This window comes from Doryrhamphus excisus, chromosome 1 (assembly GCF_030265055.1).
Source record: "Doryrhamphus excisus isolate RoL2022-K1 chromosome 1, RoL_Dexc_1.0, whole genome shotgun sequence".
Lineage (NCBI taxonomy): Eukaryota > Metazoa > Chordata > Actinopteri > Syngnathiformes > Syngnathidae > Doryrhamphus > Doryrhamphus excisus.
In genome coordinates this window covers 4,883,828-4,897,394 of record NC_080466.1, presented here as the reverse complement: position 1 = coordinate 4,897,394, position 13,567 = coordinate 4,883,828, and the positions used below count along the sequence as shown (strand labels likewise).

The 13,567-nt window shown below is 39.8% G+C and overlaps 1 protein-coding gene across 1 annotated transcript in view; it reads right to left on the bottom strand.

Moving 5' to 3' along the window:
• rbm20 (RNA binding motif protein 20) overlaps positions 1-9,638 on the bottom strand; it is a 30,414-nt gene extending 20,776 nt beyond the window's left edge. Inside the window, exons 1-4 of the mRNA XM_058084640.1 lie at positions 9,618-9,638; positions 9,077-9,219; positions 678-1,683; positions 59-123 (exon numbers count right to left, since the gene is read on the bottom strand). Coding sequence (XP_057940623.1) covers positions 59-123; positions 678-1,683; positions 9,077-9,219; positions 9,618-9,638 — 1,235 coding nt within the window. The remainder of the gene's footprint in view (positions 1-58; positions 124-677; positions 1,684-9,076; positions 9,220-9,617) is intronic.
• Positions 9,639-13,567: the final 3,929 nt, after the last annotated feature.

The window sequence follows — 13,567 nt, the reverse complement described above, 5'->3', positions numbered from 1 at the left end:
TAAATATTGACAGGTCATGTGAAGAAGAATAGCTCTGGATGATGATTGGACAACACACCCTTCGTTGATGTACAACATTCGGTTCTGCAAGTGTAGTTTTCCTTTAACGTGCTGGTCCCAGTCCTGAAAACACAGACACACACAAGACACACACAGACACACATTTACTGTATGCATTTAATGTATGTTCATGTGAGCATAACGGTTAGTGTGTACATTATTGGCCACTGTACAGTATAGCCACAGAATGCATTTACTATATTTTCCGGGCAATAAGTCACTCCGGAGGAAGTCACACCAGCCAAAAGTGCACAATGAAGAAGAAAACTGGACTATAAAATTAATTTTATAAAATCAGAGACCAAGCACTGAGAGGTAATAACAATAAAATGGAGTACCAAAAGAGAACAACAAGCTAAATAGTCTGTTAATGTAACGTAAACAGGTATTCAGATAACTATAGCCTAAATAGCAGAACATAACTAGTTTACTTGCAGTTTGTAATCTGCAGAATAGGATTTTCCATAGCGCCTTCTTGTGTCTTCAGTGTTAAAACCACATGTACAATTCGCTCTGGAGTATAAGTCACAGGACCAGCCAAACCATGAAAAAAGTGCAAGTTAATAGTCCGGAAAATACGGTTCTTCATTGTTTTAATTAAAGAAAAATCAACTTACCTTGAGGTTATAAACTTTCTTGTCACAGATGCTGCACTGGTGTGGCAGTTGAGTGGGTGTGACAGCGTGGTAGTCATTGACTTGGTAAGCCTGAAGAGTCCTGGTACCTGAACATAGCGTGTCCTCAGCGCCATGTACGGTTTGGTAACCCTTATAGCCTTGAATGTCGCTTGTCCCGAAAGAGGAAATCCCACTCTTGGGATTGAATTTGGGGTCAGAGGTCGGCTCCTCTGGGTTATACAGTTCCTTTCTGGATCTCATGGCCTGCCCGGCTGCGGTCCAAACGGTGGCCACATCAGAATTCATCGCCGCATTGGCAGTTTGACTCAAGTTAGCCGGACCTTTCCATTGCTCCTTCTGTCCGGTACAATTATAGAGGTTCATGTTCTGATCACAGAGACTAAATCCAGCTTGTTGGCCAGACATATCCTGTCGATAGAAATCTTGCTTGAAAGCAACATTGTTCAGTTGTTTAGTGTTAATGGACGAATAATGTGTTTCACCAGCAGGACTTGAAGATACAGGCACCCCTCCCAAGTTGTACTGAAGACGCCGGTCAATATCTGATGGGTATGTAAGCCCAGATTTTTTACCAAAATCCACGCCCTGTTGTCCCACTGTGGTCCCTCCACCGTGATGGTTCAGCCTCACGTTCCCTGCGTTTTGGTTGAATCCCGTTGCCCCTAAAGCTGAATTAGACGTGGGAAAACCAAGCACCCCAGTGGGGAAGCCAACCTGGGGGTTCCGCAGTTGATTGAAGAGGGGCTGGGACATCGCAACATTGGAAAGAACCTGATTGAGAACAGTGGCGGCGGTGGCAGTGTTGTTCCCCTGAGCCAGCTTGAGGCGATGGAGGGTGAGATGGGCCTGGAGTTGAGCAAGCTGGAGGCTGGCTGGAGTCAGGAGGAGCTGCTGGTTCTGCTGCTGGGACCCCACTTGCAGACCACCGGAAAGCTCGCCACCCACTTGAAGGCCCTTCTTATCGGCGCTGGCCAGTGGCACCGTACTATGAGAAAGGTGGGGGGGGGGGGGGGGGTGTAATAAAATACATTACACTTATGAACACTGGTCTGGATAGCTTCCAGTAGAAGTGATGACAAATAAAACCCTTTCCCACTATTTGAATAAACTCATGTATTTATTCATTCATTCATTCATTTTCTACCGCTTTTCCTCACAAGAGTCGCGGGGGGTGCTGGAGCCTATCCCAGCTGTCTTACCTAGAAATGCTACTATGGTATTGTTAGCATGCTAGCATTGCAAACATTAGCATGCTAAGACATAGCATGATAGTGCTAAGTGTTTCTATAATGTCAAACCCAAAAAATAGCTAGAAATGCTAGTATGCAAATGTTAGCATGCTAGGAATGCTAACATGCTAACACCTAGTATGATAGCTGAATGTACCGGGAAGGCTTTGAGTTTTGAATTTTGACTTTGGAGTGGTCTGAATCGGTTGTGAAATGTGGAAGTAGTTTGAACTCTTTAGATTTTGGATTCCGGAAGAAAAAATGTAGGAATGTTTGTGCTGCGTCTAAATCTAACAGCATGAATGTCCTGAAAGAGGGGACATGTTTGAGAAATATGGCAGTAGTAGCAGGTAATTAGTTTCAGGGAAAAGGGTGAATCCAACATTTTGGATCAAATGTAGTTAATTTTTCCATATCCCATTTCTGACAATTCCTGAAAATCCAAATTCAGAACTTTATTATTGTAATAAAAAACCTTTTTAAACTGCAATAAGAAATTATTATCAAACTAATCCCTCTGTGAACGTATCAGTATCTTGGTAAAGGTTGACATTTTTTTTTTAAATATACAACTCCTGTAATGGATCTTAAGTCTACTTCTCACATTCGTAAAGATGCGGTGAGAGAATTGCTTGGGAACAAGTCGTTCCACGATTGCCCTGACCCACTTTAACTGGTTTGGCCTTTAGTTTTCTGACAAATGCTCTCACGTACTAATCTAAACATAGTCCACTCAACTATTCATCACATCATCTGTTAAGTTGTGGACAACGTCCTATCTTGCCACTGCTCCCGCTCGACTCGCTGAAAGGTGGTGGACCAGCAAACTTAGAAAAGGAACATTTATCATTAATCAGGTTAATGTGTATACTGTACTGTACTGTACAGTATATATATATATATATATATATATATATATATATATATATATATATATATATATATATATATATATATATATATATATATATATATATATATATATATATATATATATATATATATATATATATATATATATTTTAGCCCACATTGAGGAAATTCCACAAACACAGTATATAATGTATATATATAAAGTAAACAGGACATAAATAAACATTCATTCATTCATTCATTCATTTTCTACCGCTTTTCCTCACGAGGGTCGCGGGGGGTGCTGGAGCCTATCCCAGCTGTCTTCGGGCGAGAGGCGGGGTACACCCTGGACTGGTCGGCAGCCAATCACAGGGCACATATAGACAAACAACCATTCACACTCACATTCATACCTATGGACAATTTGGAGTCGCCAATTAACCTAGCATGTTTTTGGAATGTGGGAGGAAACCGGAGTACCCGGAGAAAACCCACGCATGCACGGGGAGAACATGCAAACTCCACACAGAGATGGCCGAGGGTGGAATTGAACCCTGGTCTCCTAGCTGTGAGGTCTGCGCGCTAACCACTAGACCGCCGTGCCGCCCCATAAATAAACATGGTGAAAATAATAATAATGAAAGAAAATGAAGGTATATATGTGCCCAGTGATTGGCTGGTGACCATTCCAGGGTGTACCGCGCCTCCCGCCCGAGGACAGCTGGGATAGGCTCCAGCACCTCCATGACCCTCGTGAGGATAAGGGGTATAGAAAATAAATAAATAGAAAATATATAGAATAAATATATAGAAATAAATAGAAAATAATAGTCAATAAATGACGCTATATACATCCATCCATTTTCTATGCCGCTTATCCTCACGGGCAGAGTACACATAAAAACATCAGACATGTGATCCTGGTGTACACTCCGTGTTAGCATCAAACTAAAAAAACATTTTGTTTACTAATACAGCTAAAAAAAGTCAATAAATCTATAACACTGTCATTAGGATATCTAAATTATGTAAAAAAATCAATATTAAAGTTCAACAAGGCAATGTGAATGTTTATATTAATAACCAAAAATAACTTTGTACACATGTCCGTGTGCACACAAACAGTAAAGAACCATTAAAATGTGTTTACATGCTATAAGCTTGATAAATATAAACCTGTAAGATGAGCTTTGGAAACAGCATTCCACAGTTAACCGTGGAATTACGACAAGCGATTTCACTGACAATGGGAAGTTACCGTGCACATCGTCCACAGTAAACACTCTTAAGTGAACATGCATGCTGATGGAGAGCGATAGCCTTACACCACCTCAGCCTATGACTCAAAGCTATAAATACTAGACTTGCCCTCCGCCATCACAACAGAGTGTCCTTAATAGACCAATGGAGTCTCTGGGTTGGTTAGAACACTGAGCAACAACAATTTTGGGGGTGGCAAAATTCAGCTTTGAAAAGATTCAGCCACGTTCCTCATGAGGAACTGTGCAACAATCATTCATATATGCTTGCAACAAACACAAGTTATTTAGTTATTATTATTATATTTCTTTAGATAAGCAGTTTCTATCACAAAGTAGTTAATGCTATCAAAAACAGTTGAACCACCAAAATTGGTTAAAGACCCGACCATGATAAATTCATTCATTCATCCATTTTCTACCGCTTTTCCTCACGAGGGTCGCGGGGGGTGCTGGAGCCTATCCCAGCTGTCTTCAGGGGTGAGAGGCAGGGTACACCCTGGACTGGTCGCCAGCCAATCACAGGGCACATATACACAAACAACCATTCACACTCACATTCATACCTATGGACAATTTGGAGTTAGCCAATTAACCTAGCATGTTTTTGGAATGTGGGAGGAAACCGGAGTACCCGGAGAAAACCCACGCATGCACGGGGAGAACATGCAAACTCCACACAGAGATGGCCGAGGGTGGAATTGAACCCTGGTCTCCTAGCTGTGAGATCTGTGCGCTAACTACTAGACCACTGTGCCGCCCCATGATAAATCAAAAAAAAAAAAATGGATTTATAAATGAAATATTTTCAGTTACAGCACAGAAACCTTGTTTACTACCTTGTAAATATATTTTTTAAAAACATTATTCCAGCCTTCTAGTCACTATAGTAAACATAATAAAAGTAAATAGGCCAGTTAAGACATAAATAAAAGGTGTGCTCATGTGTGTTGCTATAAATGTGTTCCCCAAGGGAGCTGAGTGGCGAGCGGACAAGAAGTGACGTCAGGGATTCAGTTGAGTTTCAGCTTGGCATGGGTGACTGCAGCAACAGTAGCCTGTATTTTTATTAGGGACTGTTGGACTCTATTGAGCCACAAGGGAAACCGTTTGGTTCCAGTAGCTAAATTGCAGGCAAAATGGTGTGCAGTGCAATATGAATGAAATATAATAAATGTATACTTTTATAGATATATTTAATGTATTATTTACAAACAGTGTGTAAAAATATAAGTAAATACAAGTAAATGTACACTATGATGTACATTTAATGGTCATTGTATGGTCATATCACCCCGTACTTCGGTACGAGGTGTATTATTTAAAAAAAAAAAAAAAAAAAACCTTAAACTGTATTATGGAAAGCAGGAAGTGGACAAATGTAACAGTTACTGATTGTAAAAGTACCAGATGGAGGGGTAGGATTTAATAAGCTTTGCTTCTTCCTACTCCTTTTGGACATGTGGAACTGTGAACTGATTATGGGATGCACTCAATTGTAATCTGATGCATGTTCAAATGAAATAAAACCATTACCATTACCATTACCAATACCATTACCATTACCATTACCATTACTATATACAAGGGAGGGTACAGCGCAATAATGTTGTGAATTATCTTCTTCAGACAGGTGAAGTATTGTACAACTGGATGGCGTATGGAATGAATGAAGTCTTTACTTAGAAGTGTTTATTGTGGGAATTATTATTAATACTAATATTAATTTTTAATACTGTATGGCGAGGAGAAAGCTACATCATTATGTGAAGAGACTCACCTCCACCAAAAAAAAAAAAAAAACATAGTACGGTAATCTCTTTCCACCACACATCAAAAGACCTCACAGCTAGGAGACCAGGGTTCAATTCCACCGTCGGCCATCTCTGTGTGGAGTTTGCATGTTCTCCCCGTGCATATGTGGGTTTTCTCCGGGTACTCCGGTTTCCTCCCACATTCCAAAAACATGCTAGGTTAATTGTAGACTCCAAATTGTCCATAGGTATGAATGTGAGTGTGAATGGTTGTTTGTCTATATGTGCTCTGTGATTGGCTGGCGACCAGTCCAGGGTGTACCCCGCCTCTCGCCCGAAGACAGCTGGGATAGGCTCCAGCACCCCCGCGACCCTCGTGAGGAAAAAGCAGTAGAAAAGGAATGAATGAATGAGGACGCCAAAGCGTCAGACATCAAGGTTTGCACATTTGTTAGTGAAAGAGGTTTTGTACGGCTCTGTAGGCCGGCTTTACAGAGTTCTTTCTAACACCAAGTTCCACTTTATATGGACTGCAGATTGCCTGCACTGACTAAACACGGACAACTATATGCATCTGGAAGTCCTCTGGAGCGCTTGGGAGTATGACCAATTACAGCGGAGTGAGTGTGGAGTAAATTAAAAGCAGGAAGTCCATGGAAACACTGCGGGAAGAGGTGCAGAATTTGGAAGCTCAAGAAAGCTATCTGTGCGGGTTATCGTGTGAAACTGCTCGATAGGAGACCACAACTCAAAACAACAAAAAAAAATGGAATTGAACATAATAGGTCCCCTTTTATGTTTAGAAGCACAGTAGTTTTTTTTTGTATCATTTCAAGAGGCCAATTAAAAGCTCTTAAGGTTTTGCAGTTCATTTGCTGATTAGAGCGTAAACCAGTAGTTTACAATATTCACCTTTTTTGACAATTTTTCACATTTTATGAACTACTGATATACTTTATGAGACACTTTTTTTGTGATTCCTGTGTGGATGGAGTGACCGCTCTACAACAATATCAAAGTTTTTAACTATTCTGACACTTTTCCTGTTCACAGAGCTCCTGTTTATTGACTGACACCAACATCTTGAGGAAGTAAGTAGATCGAGTCCTGACAATCGTTAAATTTTTGCTAATGTCTGATCTTCAAAGGTATTGATTAACAATGTTAATAATGCCTGCCTATAAAAGGGATTCTGTTTCAGGCTGGCAACAACAGAGGAGAACAACATGGAAGGAAGCCAAGAACCAGATTCACTATGGGAGATAATGGTGATATTTAATTATATATAGGAAGGAACTAAACAGTAAAATCCCTAATCACTTTGTAAACGCGCAGCGTGGATGATTTAGAGCAGTCGACACGCATGAACAATGTAATTGTGATCTTAAGCCAGTGCTGTTCACAATGGAAGAGGACACAATGTCGACAACAACAGTCGAAGGGGTGGATGCGGATGTGGATGCGGATGTAAACAATATGGATACCTGCATCCCAATGTCTCGTCATCATAAAATTCAGTGGTGCAAATGTAAACGTTGTTCTAACTTGTGATGCAAATAAACATACAATAGCATACTTTACTGAATTATAAAAGATAGTTACCACTAACGAATGATACTGTAAGATTGAAGTTACGGTGTAGAAGTTATACGTAAAATGGACCAAGTGCGAAATCTCACTCCTGACAATAACACAGTGAAGCATAAAGACATAAATATGTCTAAATTGTGGCCTTTTTCTTGTACAGTGATGCATGTTTGCTATACATTTCACCTATATTATCATATACTGTATTCATAAACTGTTACAGACTTAGAGTGAAGGGTGTTTTATGTGGAAAAAACATTTTTTTTTTTACCAAAAAATCCTCAAAATCGTATGGTCACGAATGCTTTACGATGTGTATTCTGAGATCCACTGTATTTGGGAAACTTAAGGAGAACGTGCAAACAAACTTTACTGTAACTTTACTGTAAAAAGGTGAGGAACAGGAGGAAGGAATTGATGGCAGTTACGTTCAAGAAGAAATGAATGAAATGAGGAGTATTAAGGCTTGATCAGGGACAAAAACCATAAAGAAGATTGGACTGAAAATCCAAAATGGAAGCATTGTTAGAAAAGAACAAATAAAATAATAATAACATAGTTTTTTCAATTTTCAATTAAAAAAACAATGTCATCACACAGAGCAGTGAGCTATAGTTTGACCGCATCCACGAGGATTACTCCTGAATACGACTGTCTTATCCAAAGTATCTGCAAAGTATCTCACAAGCATTGTGAAGCCCAACAATGTCGGCACATTATCAATCAACCAAAATAAAAACACTAGTGTCATCCATGTGGTGAAATGATTTAATACGTCAAGCATTTATTTAGACCAGGGGTCGGCAACCTTTACTATGAAAAGAGCCATTTCACCCACTTGCCCACTAAAGAAAAATAGCCTGGAGCCGCAAAACGTTGTATGTTTAAAACAACATTGGAGGGGAAAAAAAAGACGAGTTGGAGTACTCTTGCTAGTACTGGAGATAAACTTTTGTTTTTAAATGAGCTCTAATTTATTTTTTAGAATCGTCAAATAACTCATTAATAATAATTAATAACTCAAATAACTCAAAGTATTACTCATTTCCCTTCATGTTAACCTGTCAGAGAGAACTGGATAGCATCCTGTCTGCTCATTCAGTCACCAGTCAGAACTCAGTCAGGATGCATTCATGGTCTCACACAAAGTTGGATTTTTGTAAACTCATAACAAAGACGTGCATTTTCACCACACGGGTGCTAAAAAATATTCAAGCATTGCAAAGGGAGCCGCAACAAAGAGGCTGGAGAGCCACATGCGGCTCTGGAGCCGCGGGTTGCTGACCCCTGATTTAGACCATTCACCACTAATCATAAAAACTAAATCATCACTAAATCATAAAAAAGGTGAATTTTAAATCTTATCTATTGTGTTTATATGAGTTAACTTTTATTTTGCAGAAAGTTAATCACCATAAAGACAGCTAGATAATCACCACATCAGTCCGCACATCCTCACTGCAGGAAGCAACCAATTTGATGAATAATTCCAGTCTAAACAAAGAGAAGCTGTGGAGTGATTGATTCCGTGCTACAAAACCCACCCTCAAATATCCCCACACATTTCAGACAGCTGCACGTCTTGCCTCTTGCTATACTCAGTTCCAATACCTTCACAGGAGACAGCATTTTAAATCCACAGCAAAATGAATGAGAAGGAAAACTGGAATAAGAATTGGAATAAGCACACAAACCTTCCGAGAGGTGCGGCAAAGGTCCAAATGAAAGCAGTGACAGGAGACGGCAAACTGCTTTTCTGCCCGGAGTCGACCTCTGCTCGCAAGCTGACGCATGACTCGCCCCTGCGATAAGACGCCAGCACATGTACACTAGTCCACTAGTCCACCATCACAGACCGTGCTCTTCACCCGATGCGAGGTGACGCTGCGAGCCTCTGTTATTAACCACCAGACAGGCAAAGAGGACCCATGTGATGAAAAGTCACAAGTGGTCAGTGTGTGTGTGTGTGTGTGTGTGTGTGTGTGCAGAACATGGGGCTTGACCGCCACATTGTGACAAAAGTATTTTCAGAGGAGGCCCGGGGGTCATTCTATGCCATCTACAGTATGAGCTGCCGGTACACTCCAATCTATGAGGTCATTTGTAATGAATACAGAGTAATACATACATATTTACACTGCCTTGTTGTTCTTTCTATTAAAATTACTGGAAAGATGTGTTGATTGATTAAAATACACACACAACAATAGACAATACACTGTATAACAGTGATACACAACTGCTGTACTGCGGCATATTAGCGTATCGTGATAGATAGATAAAGCGAAATTGCCAACGAAATGTCGTTGCCTGGCTCCCGCATAATAAAAATGAAAATGAAAATGAAAATGAAAATGAAAATGAAAATGAAAATGAAAATGAAAATGAAAATGAAAATGAAAATAAAAATACAAATACAAAAATAATTAAAAAATAAAAATACAAAAATAATTAAAAAATAAAAATTAAAAATAAAAAAATAAAAAATAATAATTGGAGAATAAATAGATGACATCAAATATGAACAATGTACAGCGTAAACAGTCATTTGTAATTTAAATAATTTTGAATAAATAATTAATTCATTTTCTACCGCTTTTCCTCATGAGGGTCGCGGGGGGTGCACGAGCCTATCCCAGCTGTCTTCGGGCGAGAGGCGGGGTACAGCCAATCACAGGGCAGATATAGACAAACAACCATTCACACTCACATTCATACCTATGGACAATTTGGAGTCACCAATTAACCTAGCATGTTTTTGGAATTACATCAATACCACCAACACACACACATTCAAATGACATGATTATGAGCTATTGTTCAAATAGGTAGGTATTATTTTCTGACCTGTATAACAGGAGAGGTTTTTATCTATTTTATCTATTTGTTTATCTATTTTATATGCATTCTCAGACAGTAAATATGCCAAATAGTACAATAGTGTGATTTTAACCCATCTCAGATCAAAATGAAAAAAGTGGCATGCAATTCTTCAAACCCTCACTAGATGCCGCCCTATTTCATCATAACTTATTTGACAGGCGTTAGCAGACATGCAGACATGTCAGCAGCAACATTTTCAAACTTTTTGTTTTTAGCTAATTACCAACACACCCTACCCTCCAAAATATATATATATACATATATTTTTGTGATACATGGAATAGACAAATAGACTCCTCTTCAGCTGCCTCAGGCCGATGACAAACAAGCATGTAAAAAGTCAGTTTGACGCCAGCAGTCTGACGGTGTTCCTCCAAGTGTGACATACTGTAGCCGCAGCCTGCCAAGTGAACATGCAGTACTGTACGTCCACCATCATGCAGTCAAGAGAAAGTTACATATAGGTTTGCATGATGAAATAGAGTCAGCTTCCCTTGCACCACATTTGGCATATAAGTCATAGGTAAGGGTGCCGCCAGGAATTCAGAGCCCCAGGAAAAAAAAAGTCAGATTGCGCCAAGGCCAATGGGGCCCCTGTCAGTCCGGGGCCCTTGGAATTGTCTTAACTTTACCCCCTTATATGGTGCCTTTATTCTTGGGTCTTGATGAGACCCACATGAGGCCAGAGAAACACAGTTGTATACGTTTATACAGAGCTAAAAAGTGTGCTAATTTATTCAAAAATAGCCTACACATGCATGGCATAATTTTAAATATTCAATTACATGTGCTAAATTTATTTCAGAACATTATAGACAATGTTATGTGTTATCAGTTATTAATATCAACATCATCAGTATTCCACATGCTAATAACAGACAAGTCATGTGCCGCCAGTGGCCCATGGGCCACATTATGGACACGCACGTCAGGTGCATGACATGATGTCAGTTCTGTGAGCAAACCACAAGATCTCTTATCAACTATTTAGCTTGTTAGCATCCGTGAGGACCAGGCAACTGTTGATTTAACAGGAGCCAATCATGAGAAAAAACTCACAACAAGCTTGCCAACCCATTGGAAATTGCAGGAGGTCATAACTCAATATAACTCGTGGTGTCATCTTACAAAGAACACTAAACTCATCACACAGCAAATTAACACTCAAAAGGTATACCTAATATATATCCAAACTTGTACCAATATAGGTATAAAACTCCCATAATGCATTTCACCTAAGCAAACATTTAATTGGAGGACAAACAACATAGATAGATGGCACTGCAATGCTGCCTCTGTCCACCAGAGAAATTCAAAGGAGCCCAGAGGGAGGCTGACGTCATTGCAGTGGCCGCAGGCACCAATGAATACGTTGCTCAGACACAATGCATTATGGGAAAAACTATTTCATTAAATTTTAAACTTGCATTGGTACATGTTTGTAGATTTGTCAGGTAGAACTTTTGAGAGTTAAGTTGCTGTGTGATGAGTATAGTATTCTTTTTAAGACTGTTATATTGTTATATATAATGACCTCCTGCGATTTCCAATGAATCGACAAGTTTGTTGTTGGTGCACGGATGGCTAGTGAAATAGCTATTCTTTCCTCACTGACTCGTTAGAGGCATGGTATTTAAAAATTCTCAAAAATTCGCATATACCGCAAGGTTCAAAGTAGCATCATACACATTGGAAATTATAGGAGTTGTCATGTGAGAGACAGAAGAGAAAAAAATATGTACATACTAGGGCTGTCAATCGATTAAAAGTTTGATCGTGATTAATCACATTTTTTTGTCCAAAGTTAACTCAATTAATCTAATTTAATCGCAGATAGAAATAAGTTTTTATAGGGAGGAGTTCTATTTGTGGTAAACCTTGTACTTCGGTACGAGGTGCATTATTAAAAAAAACAAAAAAAACTTAAACTGTATTATGGAAAGCAGGAAGTGAACAAATGTAACAGATTGTAAAAGTACCAGATGGAGGGGTAGGATTTAATAAGCTTTGCTTCTTCCTACTCCTTTTGGACATGTGGAACTCTGAACTGATTATGGGATGCATTCAATTGTAATCTGATGCATGTTCAAATGAAATAAAACCATTACCGCTATAATGTGTGTATGAAAACATATTAATGATTAGACATGTGCAACTCCACCCTAATGTGCTTACACCGGAGAAGGACGTTCCCGTCTGATATGCTCACACTTGCTGACAGTGATATTGTTTTGGTCATTAGGATGGTGTAACATGGCTACTGGGGGTCACTGACAAACATGCCAGTCAAAAGGAAACCTTCTGCCTTGACAGCTGCCTTCCAACTGTGAAACCTAAAGAGCATTCCAACAAATACAAGCCCTCGCTGTATAACTGCAATTAGTCGTAGACGTCTGCTGACGCTGTTCCCACTTGAGGACTTCACAGTGGCACCTGTTTGATGGCTTTGCTGAGGAAATTAAATACAGCATCACTAGTGGCTCCATGCCAAATGCGTGGCTTTGTGATTTGTGGAAATTGTGTAATTATCCAAAGGCATACTAGCTATGCATTTTGATGTTAGTTACAAATTCCTCCTTTTCGAACACTTTATCAACACTTTCGGGTGTTCTGTGGTTAGTTGTATGTTGAAAGCAGTGACAAGGGTCTAAGAAAAGCAGCCTAAATGAGCAGTGATCTGCCGAGCGTCTAACCGGGTGCTGAGAGCTCTGTGAGGGCGTGTCCAAGCATCCGACTCTTCATAAAATACCATAATTCACGTCATTTTATTTATTTACACAGACATTGCATAAAAAGGGTGGTTATGTAAATGCTGAAAATTCACGTATTTGTAAGTTGGAATCAAAAAATAGCAAAAAAAGTGTGAATTCAAGAATGAGAGGTGAAGTAATGCGAGGTGTGGGGGAGGACAGAGTTGGCTGTGACAACTGAGGCTGAGCAGCCATTTTTCAAACTGTTATTTATAGCCTGCTGCCTGCTGCCTGCTGGCCTCACACGGTTCGTTTCTCTCTCTTCTGCTGGCTGCAGGGGTGTTGTCCTGTGACACACTTGGTCTTGACAGCATAAATAGTCATAAACGCATCATGTCTGCAGATTAGAAGAATGGGCAGGTGCGGTATACGTTAAGGAGGAGCCAGCTAGAGTCTATCCCAGTGTGGTCAGCAACATCAGAGCTAAATTGGTCTACAAGATGAGGCATCAACAACATCTTTTTGTTGTCCTTCTTACCTCACAACCATTCTATCCCAGCATCATCAAATGCAACATTTTGGGGATAGCCTACAACAGGGGTCTCAAACTCA